General features: G+C 48.3%; 1 protein-coding gene across 1 annotated transcript; it reads right to left on the minus strand.

Moving 5' to 3' along the window:
- Positions 1-8,702: 8,702 nt before the first annotated feature.
- SNAI1 (snail family transcriptional repressor 1) lies at positions 8,703-15,565 on the minus strand. Its single transcript, XM_069243654.1, has 3 exons — positions 15,373-15,565; positions 12,569-13,090; positions 8,703-10,176 (listed from the first exon to the last, which is right to left on the minus strand). The coding sequence occupies exons 1-3, from the start codon at positions 15,446-15,448 to the stop codon at positions 9,995-9,997; spliced, it is 780 nt and encodes a 259-aa protein (XP_069099755.1). The 5' UTR covers positions 15,449-15,565; the 3' UTR covers positions 8,703-9,994.
- Positions 15,566-17,093: the final 1,528 nt, after the last annotated feature.

Genomic DNA, 17,093 nt, shown 5'->3' on the forward strand with positions numbered 1-17,093 from the left:
AACCAGTGCTAACGTACAAGTGCTCCTTTACAAAATGTGTATGTGATTGGTTTATCCATGATTGGCATATTTGATTTACTAGTAAGTCCCTAGTAAAGTGCACTAGACGTGCCAGGGCCTGTAAATCAAATGCTACTAGTGGGCCTGCAGCACTGGTTGTGCCACCCCATAAGTAACTCTGTAATCATGACTCAGACCTGCATTTGCAGTGTCTGTGTGTGCGGTTTTACCTGTAAATTCGACTTGGCAAGTGTACCCACTTGCCGGGCCTAAACCTTCCCTTTTCATACATGTCAGACACCCCTAAGGATGGCCCTAGGTAGCCCCAAGGGCAGGGTTCAGTGTATGGTTAAGGTAGTACATATAGTAATGTGTTTTATATGTCCTGAGAGTGAAATATTGCTAAATTTGTTTTTCTCTTGAAAGAGGCCTGTCCCTCTCATAGGTTAACATGGGGGCTACCTTTAAATCTGATAAAAGTGTAGATTCCCTTTGGGAGCAGATGGACATGTGGAGTTTGGGGTCTCTGAACTCACAATTTAAAAATACATCTTTTAGTAAAGTTGATTTTAAGATCGTGCGTTTGAAAATGCCACTTTTAGAAAGTGAGCATTTTCTTGCTTATACCATTTCTGTGACTTTGCCTGTTTGTGGATTCCCTGTCTGGGTCAGTTTGACAGTTGGGGTGGTTGCACCTCACACTAGACAATGACACAAAGGGAGCTGGGGTGTAGCCTGCATATCCGGATGAGCCATCTGTGCTAGGAGGTGGGGGAGGAGTGGTCACTCGCACCTGAAAGGGCTGTGCCTGCCCTCACACGATGCAGTCTCCAATCCCCTGGTGAGTGTCTGGGGCCTTGCCTGGGCAAGGCTGCATTTCACATTCCAAAGAGGCTTTACTTTGAAGTAGGCCTACTTCAAAGGAGAAACTGGGTATAAGAAGGGCACCCAAAACCACAGACTTTAGATCACTTCTGGACATCAAGAGGAACCTCTGCCTGGAGAAGAGCTGAAGAGCTGAGGAAACATGCTGCCCCGCCTGGGACTGTGCTTTGTGGAGCTATCCTGCAGTTGCTGCTTCTGCCAGAGTGAGAGGGCAAAAACTGGACTTTGTGTGCCTTCCATCTTGTGAAGAAATCTCCAAGTGCTTGATTTAGAGCTTGCCTCCTGTTGTTTGAAGTCTCAGGGACAGCAAAGACTTCTCTCTTCCAGCTCCTGGAGTCTCTGGAGAGACTCCTGCTCTGACAAGTGGTGCCCTATCCAGTTCCTGGGCCCTTGGAAGGAAAGCTGGTGGAAATCCAGGGAAATCGACTTTGGATGACTTCGGACCGATGCCGCTGCTGAATCCGGTGACGCCGCCTGCCCCCGACGCCGTGACCTTCGCTGGAATGCGACGCTCTTCGCAGACCCGATGCCGCTGCAGCCCCGCTGAAGTCCGTGACTCCGTGGAAGTCGCCGCACCACGTCGTGACCGACGACGCTCTAAGTGCTCGGATTCAACGTTTCGCACCGAAGCCGCGATCCCCAACTTCCCACATCAACTTGTTTTCACTCTTCACCGAAGATACTGTACTTGGGGGTCTACGCGACTCCGTGTCCGGTGCTGCTGGTGTCGACTTGTTGGGAACGACTCCGTCACGACGCCGTGTTAACACCGCATCGAAGCATTTTGTGTTTCTAAGCGCTATTTTTTAGTTTAATCTTTAAAAATTCATAACTTGACTTGTGTATGTTGGATTTCTGTTGTTTTGCTTAGATAAATATTTCCTATATTTCTAAACTGGTGTTGTGTCATTTTGTAGTGTTTTCATTAAGTTACTGTGTGTGTTGGTACCAGTACTTTACACCTAGCACTCTGAAGTTAAGCCTACTGCTCTGCCAAGCTACCAAGGGGGTAAGCAGGAGTTAGCTGAGGGTGATTCTCTTTTACCCTGAGTAGAGTGAGGGTCCTTACTTGAACAGGGGGTAACCTGACTGTCAACCAAAGACCCCATTTCTAACAGCCAGTCTATCGGGTGGTTTCATTTCAGCCAATCGACAACTAAATTTATGACCTAAACTTGGCAAACCTACGTTAATTATAACATTTTCTTTCGATGTAACTTTTCTTTTTCTGTCTCGTCTGTAACTCCATTGTCTCATCCGTCTCTCACATATCTTGTTCTCAGGAAGAAACATTCACTGTAACTTCTACTTCCATCCTCGAGGAAAGACCAGATATTAGTAACATTCTCAAACAATAGGACATTTCAACTTATGCAATGTTTGATTAATACACGACCTTGTAAGAAATGACACAGCAACCCACTAGGGGGAGCTGTGGATACGTCTACCCAAGCTTCGAAAACACTTATTATGAAAGCTTTGAATCATGGAAAATTACTACTGCATCTGAATATATAATTTTGCTCACCCAAGAACAGAAAAACAGACATTTCAGAAACTTCTTGTTTTACACGTTAGTTCATTACACATTTTAAATATGAAAATCATGAATAAACATATTAGAAAATTCATACTCTCACACATGTATGAGTGTGACACTTAGTGAAGTTTTAGTAGCATGCATGTATATGGTAGCAAATGTATATGGCATATGCCAATTTGCAAGAATCTCCAAACAAGTTGCTCACCAACCTATAAAACCTCGAAGTTAGAAGGAAACAAGTCACATTTCTGAAGAGAAGCACATATAATAATACGAACACCTTGATTGCCGAATAACCCTGCTGATCAATTGATTGAATGTTATAATTGCACATCACAGCTGGATAAATGCCAGTGTTTCTACTACTACTTCAGAACATACAGTATGCCTTTGAATAACACAGTTTAATTTCTTTCTGTAATGTCCTTAGACAAAGTTCTACTTCTTTTTATAAATTAATCAGGAAACCTTAAGCAGCCTTTCTTCTAAGGACTTAAACCTGTCTCAATCAAACACCAGCTTACTACTATATTTCATGATGTATAGTATCATCAACAGGGCCTGATTGTTTTCACTCATATCTAGAATCCAAGACAGAGGTGAGGCTCACTCCCAAGCAAGTCGCACAATGCTCCCAAACACCGCCCCATCTTCTTCCAGCGCTGACTGACTCACACCTATTAGAAACGTCCCCCTTTACCTGGTTCTGTGCACTATCAATCACAAGACCTTTGTCCATTGCCTTTGCCACAGTGCTAGCAGGTGCCGTCAGCTCCACTTGTCACTCGCACTGGGCGCCATAAGAAATGAACAATGCACACAGAACCCTCCAATGGCACAGTCTAGCCAGTGTGTCAGTCAGCTTAATTGAGAATTCATACTGTACACTCACCAGTACTGATCCTTATGCCACCGTCACCTTTGAATGGATTATACCTTGAAACTCAGCAGATTTCAGAACTATGCCCACTGTAAAGAAAAATTATTTACAGCATACTACCTTGACCACCATTGTCACTGTACTTCTCCTGTAAAGCAGCATGTGCTGACATCACTAGTTCTCCATGGTCACAGGGCCATCGTCCTTCTCACAACAGGCCTCCAACTTTGCCAGAGCCGCCACTAGACTCCTGCAGCATTTTAATGCAGGTCCCTAAAAACTTGTTGCCAAAACGATTAGTTGGAGGGCTGGATCTTCATATAAAAGTCTAGATCATAAGTGTCAGACAGGGAAAGAAAATAGGCACAGGCACCAAAATAAAACTGGTCCCCGTTAGTGAATTAGAAAACAAAAAATGTAGCACGAGTGAAAGTTTTAAAATTGAAAAAACATGCTGTGAAGGTGTCTTGCAAGGTATGGTAGGCTGCATGCATTCCCTGTTGCTGCATACAATGTTTGTTGTAATATTAGGGAAATCAACAGTAAACTGACCCAGCAGAACTTAAAACTGGCCCACAAACTACCCAAAAATAGGCCCATACACTCAGCTATCAGACCAGTACATCAGGCACTGCCTGCTTGCCATACAGGCCAGCACACCCCTGTGGACCCTTCAGGTAAAGGTACCAGCAGCTCCTCCTTTAGGGTGGAGAAGCGCCCCCGCTTTGAGTGCAGAAAAAGTGAAAAGAAAAGCGGGAATAAAATCATTTTATTACCATTTTATTTTTCATGCTGCCAGCCCGAACCGAGTGTGAGGGCAGGGAGGGCCATTGCTGCTGACTGGCAGCAGCAGGAAAGAGTGGTGGCCACTCTAAGTGCACGTCAATTTGGCCAGCTGTCTTGGATGGCCAGCTCAACATGCACACTTTAAACCTGTCCCGCTTGAGCCATAGCCCTCCCCCTCTCACATCAGAATGAGTGCTAAGCAAGGCTGATCCAACCAATCTTGGCACTTCTCATGCTGGTTAATATTAATAACAGCATGGGAACAGAGTCTGAATTCGTTAGGGGAGTTGACGCTAGGATCTTGCACTCTGAGCCATAGACTGCTGAGACTGGACAGGAACACTGATGAAGTTTTATTTTTTAATTAAAAAATTACTTTTGACTAACTGACAGGCATAATGAAAAATTTGCACTACGTTCAGCCTGAACTCCAGATATCTCAATAATGGCTGGTTATAAGCACTGTCTATAATGGACCACGATTGAGAGCTTTGGCTTTGAGTCTAAGGGCATTGCTGATTTCTCACAGTGTCTGTCAGTGGGTCACAACAGTCTACTGTCACTTTCATTTGTCAGCAGCCACCTCTGGACAGGAGGTAAGCTCTTAATTTCATGTTGGGACCTTAGTTTAGAGCAACAGTATGTATCCCCAATCAAGGTTCAACCTCCCTCCAGCTGTTCCTGTCTCCTCATTCCCATTCTACACCAGACACCAACATTTTATTATAGCATTCACTCTCAGTGTTCCAGAGATCTGCTCAGACATACAGTTATCACCTCCCTGAAAGCAGAGCAGACTTGCTGGTAAAAGTAAAGAATGTCCTATTACATACAAGGAGCCCTGCTAAGGTACCCTCCAGAAAGAAAGAAGTACTAGTGGGAGTTTGTCAATGAATTGTCATCAAATGATAGAATGTAGTGCTTCTTTCAGTTATATGCCTTGCCTAGGAGTCTTGCCTAGGTGATGATGCCATGCATTCAGACATTTAAAAAAGGAAGGTATAGATCTTCCAACTCACATGGTGCCACCTTGTGTCACATGATATCGGTTCCCATCACAGGGTCACCTGGTGAAGAGCCGATATCACATGCTGGACACACATTTAGCTGGAAATCCCCGCAGAGAGCAGGTTTCCAGATAATTGTTTGGAGCTCCTGTTCAGTTGATGTACATTACGAGGTATGAAACCTTTCCAGAACAACACAGCAACCTCAAAAGTTTTGTTTTTCGTGGAGCAGAGAAGGGAAGGTGGAGAGGGCGAGGGGGGAGGATTTGAGGCAGTGTATTTAAAAGTGGCCCGGCTGTGCGCAGCGCTAACCACCGCCCCTATTAACTCCCACCCCCACACCATGGAAAAAGTTTCACAAGTTGCCAGTCTGAAAGTGAATACATTTCACTATTGACTTCTATTGATTCAGATGCAATTTCAGAGAAGAGACAGCTGAAAAAAGAAGCCATTTTGGCTTTAAAAACAAATCGGGAGTCTCTCGCCTGAATCATGTTATTGGCATGTATGGGTGATGCCCTTTTGATTTGCAACATGTACATATGATCTTCTTTGTTTGGATCAAATTGTGTCTGCCGTTATTATTAACATGTTGTTTTCCTGGCTCGCGCCATGTTCAGGGCATGCAGCCAGGGATACTCAGCGCATAACATTCACTGAGGTCATTTAGGGGCTGCAGCTGAGACCCCTGACTTGCCCTTTGTTACCCCTGGCACTGCCTTTGGGACCCGTGGCCCCCGAGGTAGCAATGTCACTGCCAAAAAGACTGAGGCAGCCTGCTCTTATGGTTGCCGGTGTGCCATCCTTGTTTCCTGCCAATGTTTTATTATACTGGTAGTGATAAATAGTTTATTATTCGCTATTAGTTTAACATAAAATGGAGCACTAAGGCCTGGAATGAGATCTCCAGTACCACATGATGCAAGTGAAAAAATATTTTTAAATGTATGTTGTGTGCGTGCTTGTGAATGTGAGTGTGTTTGTGTGCAAGAGTAGGTTTGTGATCATGTGTCTTTATATGTGAGCATTGGTGAGTGACTGAATGAGAATCAGTGACAGTGAGTGAGAGTCAGTGACAGCTAGTGCGAGAGGACGATTGAGTGCTGGTGAGTATGAGTGAGTACGGGCGAGTGCAAGATACTGAATATGAGTGAATGAGTGCATGAACGAGGGAGTGTGAGTGACAGTAAGTGACTGTGGGTAAGAATGTAGGGGCATATATATGAGGCTTGTGCCGCTGTTGTGTCACTTTTACAGAGGCAACGCAAACCACTCAACTATATCTATGAGACCAAGCAAAGCCACTTTGTGTGGCTTTGAACTTCCTCCTAGATATGGAGTAGGGCAAGGCAGCGCAAGTCACTGCATCGCAAGTGGCAGCATTGCCTTGCTCTGCACCTCTAAGGCGTTCCATGGTCATTGCTGTAGATTTTCCCAAGCAATACCAATGGATTTTCATGCATCCTCAGATTTACGAGAGCCTGTAAACCTGGAGATGTGCCAAAACCTTCTCCCCCCAGGGAGGCACAAGGAAAAGTATCATAATTTCTACTCCTGGCTTCCTCTTTCCATGTGTGCTGCATTTTGCAGGACACATAGAAACAGGAAAAAGCCTCCCTGGATTGTTGTTGGAGCAGGAAGGTGCCACTTCCTACAAAAAAACAATACTGCTGACAATGCAGACACCGTTGCACCATGGCAAGGATGCCTGCATTGCTGCTAGGCAGTCAAAATGGCACCATCACAGTTGGAAGGGGAAGCTGCATTGTAGCAGTTGACAACTGCTGGCTGTCGGTCACAGCTCTGCCGAAAAGTCGTTGCTAGGAGCCCCACCAACAGGTGTATAGACACAGCACATTTCTGCCCTTTCATTGTGATGCAGAGTAAGATCACTTGCTGCGCTGCCCTGGGCCAAAATTTTGTAAATCTGGTCCATAGTGTCTACCATTGGCCCAGACATACTGACGGTAACGCCTGGCTTTAAAGGCACACCGGAAAAATAATGCTGCTGGCTATCTGGAGGCAACTGTTAGGATTACAGACACCTGTGACAAAATACCGTCACTGGCATTCTGGAAGTAATTATTGTCATTATGGTCACCCTTAAGTAAAATACTAGTAGTGGCATACCAGAATTAATTCTTGCAATGCTGAGCACCCATGGAAAAATGCTGGCCCTGGCATACTTGAAGAAAGTTTTGACATTGGGGCACCTAGGGGGGCATGCTCAGTGGAGATACTTCCTGACATAAGGGAGGAAAACTGTAGCATATGATGGGCGCAGCGGGATAAAAGAGTGACCCAGACGTACTAGAGGTAACTTTGATACAAGATATATTAATGGAATTAGTTGCAAAATTATGATACTGGCATGCTGTTAACGTAAGGGGGCAGCCATGGCAAATGAGAACCCTGAATGATGAACTGCTGGCCCTATGAAGGTAATCTTTGGCATGTGGGAGGCACCCATAGCAAATACTGAAAACAATCGGGTCTTCATTTAGTGTCAGGACTGGTTTCCTTGGCACGCCATAAAAGGACTTGAATATGAATGTGTGTCCTTTCAGAGTCTATGGCTTTTTATCACAAATATATGAAAATTTCTATTTTAAATACTCTATTTAATCCCATTTAACTCAAAATTGTCTCAGGGGAGAAACCCTTAAGACTTCATAGAAAAGGTCTGGCTTGTAAAAATTCAAGGCAACGCACTTTCAAAGGTCATATAAACGCCTATTCAGGGGCAAGGATCAAAACATGTCACTTCCTGTGAAGGCATTAATGTGTGAAATCACTTCCACTAACCCTGGCATTTTGGTGAATCGACGTCCATGTTACTGCTTAATCTTCCGTGGTGGCCTGTGCAGCGAGCTGCACAACCCAGAAATGGAGAGTGCCCCCTTGTGGGCCACAGTTATATTGTGCACATGGACACTTAGTACAAGTTACAGGGGCTCAGTAAGTGGCGTTTTGGGATATGTTAATTTTAGAGCTTCATAAAGGAAGTAGCAGTGTGGCTGCTTCATGAGAGGGACAATGGACAAAAATAGAGCTAAAAAGAAACTGGTGAAGGCACTCGCTAGTGGCTGACATTACAGTTGTGTGTCTATTATGCGCCATTTTTCCAGAGCAGCAAGACGTGGATATCTGCTTTTTGTGTTCTTTTCAATAACTTACAAAAACGTTGGAATGTTCACCTTAATTCAGTCGGTGCACTTCCTGATCGAGGAGCGGTGCGCGTGGAGTTCACAACAGGGATTGTACTGGGTGCCTTTTCATGAAGCATTCATTGCTGTCTCCGTTAACGTCTGTGGTCGTGGGACATGACAGCTGCATCCACTGTATGATGCGGAGTGCTCGGTGGGTTAAGCCAACTGTTGCATTGATCTTTACACAAGCACGCCACATGAATTAAACTGATGCGAGTCTGAATGGAAACCTTAGATGTCAGCCAGTAATTCGATTAATAGGCACCTTGTGTCTACAGATCTAGTTGTCAATCTAGAACATGGGGGGCGAGGAGTTTACAAAAACGCAAATGTCTCTGCCCCTCCCATCCTTCTGACCAAGAGAGAGAAGATAAAATAATCAAAAACACAAGTCATATAAATTATTTTTATTGAATATCAATAAAATTGTATGTAATAAAAAATGTTGTAGCAGTACAAAATATGGCACATACAAATATATAAATACCAGTGTACCTTTGAAATGTAAACATACTCGGTTGGGATTATGTAAAAAAAGAACAATGTACAGAAATGAGGCACTGAGACGGCACCTGCCTGTGGCCATAAATAGGGTTTTGGCACCCACCTGTCAATGGGCCCCGTCCATGCCACCGGCTGCATTGTAGCAGTTGACAACTGCTGGCTGTTGGTCACAGCTCTGCTGAAAAGCCGTTGCTGGGAGCCCCACCAACAGGTGCTGGGGTGAAGCGCTGCTCTGTAAACAGGATCTGCCTTTGACACGGGGACAGGTCCTTCTCTGGGCGTTGGTAATTTCACAGGCAGTGCGGATTGCTATTGTGAAGCGCTGGTGGCAGCTGTCCCGAACCAAATGGGGGGAACTGATTTTAGAGAACCCCCACTTCGCCCCCCCCTCGCATGCTTGTAAGTTAATCACACTTTTGGAAGTACAAAAAAACATTTAAATTAACACTTTCGTTGTCATCCTTCATTTAAAAAAAAGTCAGATCATAGCAAACCGGGTTGCCATCTCACTCCATGTAGCCAGACCACTATGTTTCGGGGGATGGAGGGGCGTTCACTGGACACCCTAATGCATTCTCTGGGCTTTCTGCTGTAAAATGTCTCGGGCCCAGGGGTAAATTGCTCATTGAGTCCAGGTTGTAGATTGCCCCATGGGACTTGTAGTCGACTAGAACTACCTGCTGCTACCAAAGATTTATAAGAGAAATGCAAGCAACTTAAATCATGGTGACTTGCTAACAGTAAGCGAGGTGGCAAACTTAGGAGAAACAGGGGTAGCAAATCCCCACCCCCCATAAGGGCAATTGTACAAAAGTAAGAACTTCATACCGACGTCTGTAACTAGGTTCAGACCAGTGAACTCTGCACAATGATACTGACAGGGTGAGGCGGGCTGTCACTAAGGCACTTTGAGCAGCAAGGTTAAGGCACTTCGAGCAGATTGTGAGGCTAAATTGAGGAATGTCTCTGCGCATGCTCATAAAGAGGAAGGCCTTCCTGCCAGAGGAGGCCGGATTCCCGGGCCTGGGTGGAATGAAGGAACGTCTCTAGGCACACACTGTGTGCAGCATGTCTCTGGAGCAGTAATGTCCTCTCTGTTGCCTCTAACGGCGGAGGCATGTCTCTCTTGACACACACACACACTGTGTGCAACATGTCCCTGGAGTAGGAATGTCCGCCCTCAGCGAGGCCCCGGGCAGCCCGTTTCCTGGTGCTTGTGCAGCAGGGACATCCTGGAGAAAGTCCTGGCGCAGGCCTGACACTGGTACTTCTTTACGTCCGAGTGGGTCTGTAGATGGGCCCGGAGGTTAGACCGGTCTGCGAAGGCCCTGTTGCAGTGTGTGCAGGAGAAAGGCTTCTCACCTGTGAACAGGGAACAAAAAAACAAAACGTTACAAGAGGACAGGCAGATGGCAGGTGGAAAATAGCATGTAGCATGAGCTGGAGTGCATCTACTCATTTAAATCAATATTGTCCGTATGCCTGCATTAAACCTCAGCAGAATGAAAGGGTGAGTCAGAAAGGAACCAAGGATTTGTGGATTGGATACCCCATGCGCTGAACCTACTGAACTATGTTGTCTTTCAATGGTAAACAAAGCACAGCAGTGGTAGTAGACATGTTGAAATGCCAATGCATTGCAGCTTCTCCTCCTAAAAAAAACGCTCCCCCCAGAGCTGAAAAGACCCCAGCGGTGTGTATTCCAGTCAATGGGCGCCTTTTCAGGAACACTGCCCGTGCTTTACTTGGCAACACAATGGCCGCCTTTGTTGTGTCCTCCTGGACGCCATCTTTTCACACTTGGAGAGGGTGTGAAATCGGCTCCAAATAACAATTAAACGATCCCGTGGCACTAATGAAAGGCTAGGGTGGCGGGGGTTGAACATGCGATACTTTCTGGTATTAAGGGCTGCAAGGAGGCAGCTGGCGGGAAGTCTGCGCCCTGCCCGGGGCTCTATCAACAGGTGCAAGCAGGCCCGGGGCTGCTGCTTTAAAAGCACCTGCCGGCCCTCCCCGGGAGCGGCCTGAACCCCCTGCTCGGAGCAGCAAGTGCCAGACAGGCCTACAGCTCCCGAGAATGCTTTGTGGAGGTCTGGGGGCGGCCCTCGTAGCCCCTCCAGAATCAAAGAAGCTGTACAAGGTCAACGGGGGGAGGGGGGTACTCACAGGGGCGAGGCCACTTGTTCCGCCAGGCACCCCAAATACAGTCTCCCCTTTGGACTGAACTCTCCATGTCCACGATAATACTCTTGTTTTCCACTCCCCAGGCCTGCACCCCCTCAGCCTCCCTGCCCTAACCGCAATATGCTTTAACGACCACATTCTGGGATGTATTCGTTTCCTACCGCCCTCCCCGCTGTTCTACACCTTAAAATTCATTCAGTGTAGTGTGTATTGCTATTGCATCTACTGCATATGACGGGTTACTAATACCGACAATGGGCAGGGTGCTTGCACTGTTATCCGACAGTTAACAATACCGACAGTGTTAATACTCTGGCCCGGCAGTATACCGGAAAGGGGTGATAGGTCATGGCTTGTGGTCGCGAAGTGAAGTGGGCCCGGATGTGGACCTGGCAGGAAGTAGGGAAATGGTGTAGACACTGAAAGCCAGACACGGTTATTCACTTGTGGGTGTCCGGATGTGTCCCTGACAATGAGTAGTTGCGGGGTGTGCGTGGAAGACACAATGTAATTACACTAAACCCCTAAAAGCTGGCCATCACATGTGGGTGTCCACAAGTGGTCTGGGCTGTGATAAGTCACTTGTGTGGAGGTATACACCTAAAGTCAGAGGACAGATATTCACTTGCAGATCCAGTTGTGGTCCGGGCAGTGAGTACGGACATGTGCGTGTGTACAACATTGAAAGTCAAGAGTAAGGGCATATGTTTGTCACCGCCGTGTTTGGCCCTGGCAATGATGAGGGAATGTGGGAAAGAGAGGGGCTAGTCGTTGAACCTAACACTCTCCTGCGCGTCCGGACCATGTGGCCCTGGCAGTGAGCACCGTCTTTTGCGGGTGACCGGGAGGGGGGGGGGGGGGGGGGGAAGGGGGCGTAGAGGGCTGGGGGTAGGGCTCTGAAAGCCAGAAGTCGGACACTCACCTTTGAGCGAGGGGCCCCGTCAGAGAGCTGACACTTATGTTTGTGGGGGGAAATGGGGGGGGCGGGTACAGGAGTAGACATCTGAAGCCAGAGGCCGGACACTCACTTGAGAGTTTGGGGCCCCGTGAGCAAGCAGGGACTTGTGTGTGGGGTACCGGGGGGGGTTGGGAGGGGGGCACTGGGAGACGTGTGTGTCTCTGTGAGCGTAGGTCCCCGTCAGGTGGCTAGGACTTGTGTGTGGGGTACAGGGCCAGACCTCTGGAAGCCAGCGGCCGGGCACCTAACATGTGAGCGTGGGGACCCGTCAGGGAGCTGGGACATGTGTTGGACACAGGGGGTAGACACTGGAAGCCAGAGCCCGGGATCTCACCTGTGAGCGTGGGGCCCGTCAGGTAGCTAGGACTTGTGTGTGGATACTATACAGGGTCAGACACTGGAAGCCAGAGGCCGGGCACTTAACAAGTGAGGGTGGGGCACCGCCAGAGAGCTGGAGCATGTGTGTAGGGCACAGGGGGTGGACTCTGCAAGCCAGAGGCCGGACACTACTCCCCTGTAAGCGTTGGGTCCCGCCAGGAAGCGGGGACGTGTGTGTGGAGGAGTGGGGTGGGTTCAGGGGTAGACATTGGAAGCCAGAGCCCGCACACTCACCTGTATGCGTCCGGATGTGGCCCTGCAGTAGCCAGGGCCTGGAGAAGGCCTTGCCGCAGATCTTGCAGACGCAGGGCAGGGTGTGGCTACGGATGTGCATCTTGAGGGCCCCCAGGCTGACGTACTCCTTGTCGCAGTACTTGCAGCTGAAGGCCTTGCGGCCCTGCGCCTCCTCGCAGTGCAGCTGCCGGTGCTTGGAGAGACCCGTGAAGGTGGAGTAGGCCTTGCTGCACTCCAGGCACTGGAACTTGTCGGCCCCAGAGGCGGGCGAGCAGGGGCTGGGGGGCTCCGAGGCCTTGCTGCAATCGTCCTCCTCGCTCGAGAGGGAGGTCAGGTCCAGGGGCTTAGAGTCTTCCACCGGGCTGGGGGGCGACGCCGGGTACTCGGGCTCCGAAGTGAAGAAGGACGAGAGCAGTCCTGCGTCCCACACCAGAGGCGGGTAGAAGGCACCGGAGGTCAGAAGGTCAGGCTGGGGGATCACGGGCAGAGGATAGCTTTCATACAGGAAAGGAGAGATGATCACTGTGGACAAGAAATAACAAAACATCAGTCACAAGCCACATTGATGGAAACGTAATGTACTCCATGCACGTGATCAGCGCCGTGGAGTTCGGTGCTTAGGGGGTAGGGATTTTAGTTTAATTGAGTCACGACTTAAGTGTGGCACGAAACGGACACGAAAGGTGGAGGGATGCCATTATTTTATTTATCAATTGTTTTGTAATGCGCGCGCTCAACCCAATTGGATTTTAAAACACTGTGCAATAATCTTAAATAGACAAATAGCATGTCACAGCTTTTTACAGAATTTCTCTGATAAATCAATATTAGTACATGCTACAAAATTCGGGGCATGGCACACTATGAGGAGAAGCGACGGGACAAAAGTGCAACGTGGGTCACAGTGCGTACATTCCACAAGAACCACGAACAAGGCAGGCGAATCCGCTCAAGAGCATAATCTACCTCGAATTTAACTCTTCCTTGCACTTCGGTGTTTATTGGTCGAGTCGTCTAGCAAGCATCCTTTCTTATGAGCAAAATGTTACCCGCCACTGATTTTGTAAACATTAATCACGCCTCACAGCTTGAAGAGACACCTGCCAGCCTGAGCACGGGGCGAGCTCACGCTATAGGTGCTTCCAAGCACTGAGGCGAGGCGCGTGTGTATTGGAAACAAAAGTTCTATTCTAGGCACGTTGTGCTGTAATGCACGGAAATGCATTTTTTTCAGATTCCTCAAATATCACAAAGGGTGAAATGTTTTAGTCGAGATTAAATTATGCGGGGTACGCCTCAAACAAATGTGCTATAAGTGAGGGGCAGCTGTTTTTGAATTAATATATAAGCGCAATTGGGTTAATGGTATGTTAGGGGTGAGATATCCCATTTTAACTGAGATTGCCTGAAACTCATAAAAACTTACGAGATAAATATAATAATGATACAATCCACCTCCGGTAGTGGGCGCTTACAATATTATCTTTTTCCGTGTTTTGTGGAAGCAAGACTCGAATCGTGCATCGGATCTTATGCCCCACTTTTCCCTGGCATCCCCATGACTATGACTCTGCTACAGATCCCATCGGTGGAGTTTGTTAAATTAAATCCGCGCCGAATCGCTCACACTAGAGGAGCAACCAATTGCAGCTAGTACAGGACACACACCCCTTCAGCGAGGCTAAGAATGCCCCTGGTTTCACACACAGACACACGATCATCCGCTGCTTGCAGCATGCACGGAGCCAATCCCCGGCCCTTTTTTTTTAGGTCACTACGATGCACCATACACCCAGCCTCAGACCTATCAGTGGAGGTCATTTTCCCACTGCGGTGGACCAAACAGCCTGTTGCCCCGACAGTGGTGGGCGCTTTCTGTAACACGCACGGAAATTCAGAACCCCTCTGGGGAAACTTCTCGAAAGTCTGAACCACACTATAGACCCCTTACTAGCTGAAAGTGCCATAGGTATGTTATCAGCCCTATTTAGTGCACGCTACTGTTTCCATGCATCAGAGTTCCCCCAGCAGCATGCACTTAAGTCTTCAGTCCCTCTACTGGTGACTCCATTGCATGACTCGCTCAGATGTGATCCCTCTCTTCAGCATGCACAGACTCCCTCAGTTGTGATCACTGCAACGTACACCGGATAAAAGACCCTCGGTTGTGATCATGCAACATGCACCGGATAAAAGACCCTCGGTTGTGATCAATGGGGCTAGCACCGGGACCCTGACTCCCTCATAAATTATCACTGTCTGCAGCATGCAGCGCAGGAGCAGACTCCTTCAGTTGTGATCTTCCACTGCATGCAGCATACACCGGAGCCAGACTCACTCAGTTAGGATCACTCTCCGCAGCATGTATCCGACCACAGACTCCCTCACTCGTGATCACTCTCTGCAGCATGCACCCGAGCTCAGACTCCTGACTTGTGATCATTGCCTGTAGCATAGCATGCCCTGGAGACCATACTCCCTCAGTTGTGATCAATTGATCACTCTTTGCAGCATCTATAGGAGCACAGTCTCCCTCACTTGTGATCACTGTCTACGGCATGCACCTGTGCCCATACTCTCTCATCTGTGATCGCTATCTGCAGCTTGTACAGGGGGGGCCCGACTCCCTCAGTTGGGTTACTTGTCTGCAGCATGCACCGCTGGAGCAAACGCTCTCACTTGTGATCCCTCTCTGCAGCATGCAACGCAGCCCAAACACCCTCAGCTGCGATCACTGCCCGCTGCATGTCCTGGAACTCCTTCACGCGGGAGTCTCTGCAGCGTGCATGGGATTCCCTCAGTACCTGTCTGGCTCTCCAGCTCGCTGTAGTTAGGCTTCTTGCTTGTGAAGTGCTTCTTGACGAGGAAGGAGCGAGGCATCCTGCTCCCGGCTGTGGGTCCTTCCCTGGTCAGACAAACAGAGCAGCTCCCAGAGTCCTGCACAGCTCCCCGCAGCAGCTCACGCTAATCCCGGTTACAATGTCCACGGAGTTTTCTGCTGAGCCCGGTCAGTCGAGCTACTCATAAAGGACCAGCCCCAGGGGCGGGGCCAAGGTGTCACTGGGTAACCAATAGGATGCCAGGGGCGGGGCGAGCAGCTCACGGCAGGTGGAAGGGCTCGAGCTGATCCGGGACAGTGCAGGGCGCGCGCGGGTTACATCTGTAAAAGAACTGTGCGGAAGAGGTGGGGGAGACAGTGCGGGTGCGCGCAGGGCTCGGAACAAAGCACACCGGAGCCTCTCAGACACGTCAATGAGTAATGCCGCAGGGATCTATTATGTACTTTATGCAGGTTTCTCTGGTTCGTTTTTACACAGGTTCGACCCAGTCTTATATGCCACCGCGGTGCCAATGCGTTGGCAAAAGGTCACTCATCACAGTGTACCTACCCCATTCAACGTATTACACCTTGCTAAGATGTGCTGGCACTCTCATATTAAACGTATTGCACTCTTCTGAGCAGTGCAGCTACTCACCCTTTAAAAGTGTTGCACTCTGATGCGCGGCCATTAGTGGTACTGAACCATCCTAAAACCATCGGAAGTGCCGGGATGGTCACGGGTTTTCACTACCTGTCCTGGCAAATTTGGGGAAATTTAGCTCATGTCCCGGTAGTTAGAGAGCATCGACAGAAAGCGGCGGGAAGCGCCTTTTCAAGGTTTCCAAAGCAGGGATAGTTAGCAGCTTGTATAAGAAACCTATTTAATTAACCGGCATGATACTGGCTTTAAAAATGCATTTTATTCATGTTTTAAGTCCCTCTGCTTTAATTTTATGCTGATGGGCGCTGCCATTCTGCACCCTCGGTTGAAGTAAAATTGGACTCCTTTTCCTAGTTTTAAGACATGTCTCTTTTTTTTTTACTTTAACATTGTGGTCACTCTACCTGAGAAGTATTTGAAGTGATGGTAATTTCACGTTTCTGCGAAGAAGAAGTGATGGAATTTTCACATTAAAGATACTGCATTTTGCTGAGAAGTACTAGAACTCTCCCATTAAAAGTATTTCAGCCTTCGAAGAGGTGATGGTACTATCATATTAAAAGTACTGTACCCAGCTGAAAAGTGTGGGTACCTTTACATTAAAAGTATGGACCCAGCTGAGAAGTGAGGGTTGTCTCCCTCCAAACTAGCGCGGTGTACGTCATCACTACCTGCCCATTTAAAACACTGGACTCCCCCGCAACTGAGTCCCTCCTGTCCAGGGTGCTCGCGGACGCCGGACAATCATTAACTCTGGACACAAAACAGCGAGCCAAAGGACGGCCAGCGGAAGGCGGCATCCAGGCCTGTCTATTCTCAGCCCCCTCTGCACACAGCGCCTTGGTGTTAGCCACGAAGCGCAAACAGTGAAGGAATGCGCCGAGGATGCACTCCACCTGCGACGAACAAGGGCCCTCTTTTCCCTTTCACAATCGGGCCTCTCCAAAACAGCAACAAGTGTTTATACCCTGCGCAGACGGTCACCTGGGCTGCAAGGTGCAGATAGGAGAGTTAATGGTTAACTCACTTGAGAAGGTGAGGGT

Source organism: Pleurodeles waltl, chromosome 7 (genome assembly GCF_031143425.1).
Source record: "Pleurodeles waltl isolate 20211129_DDA chromosome 7, aPleWal1.hap1.20221129, whole genome shotgun sequence".
Lineage (NCBI taxonomy): Eukaryota > Metazoa > Chordata > Amphibia > Caudata > Salamandridae > Pleurodeles > Pleurodeles waltl.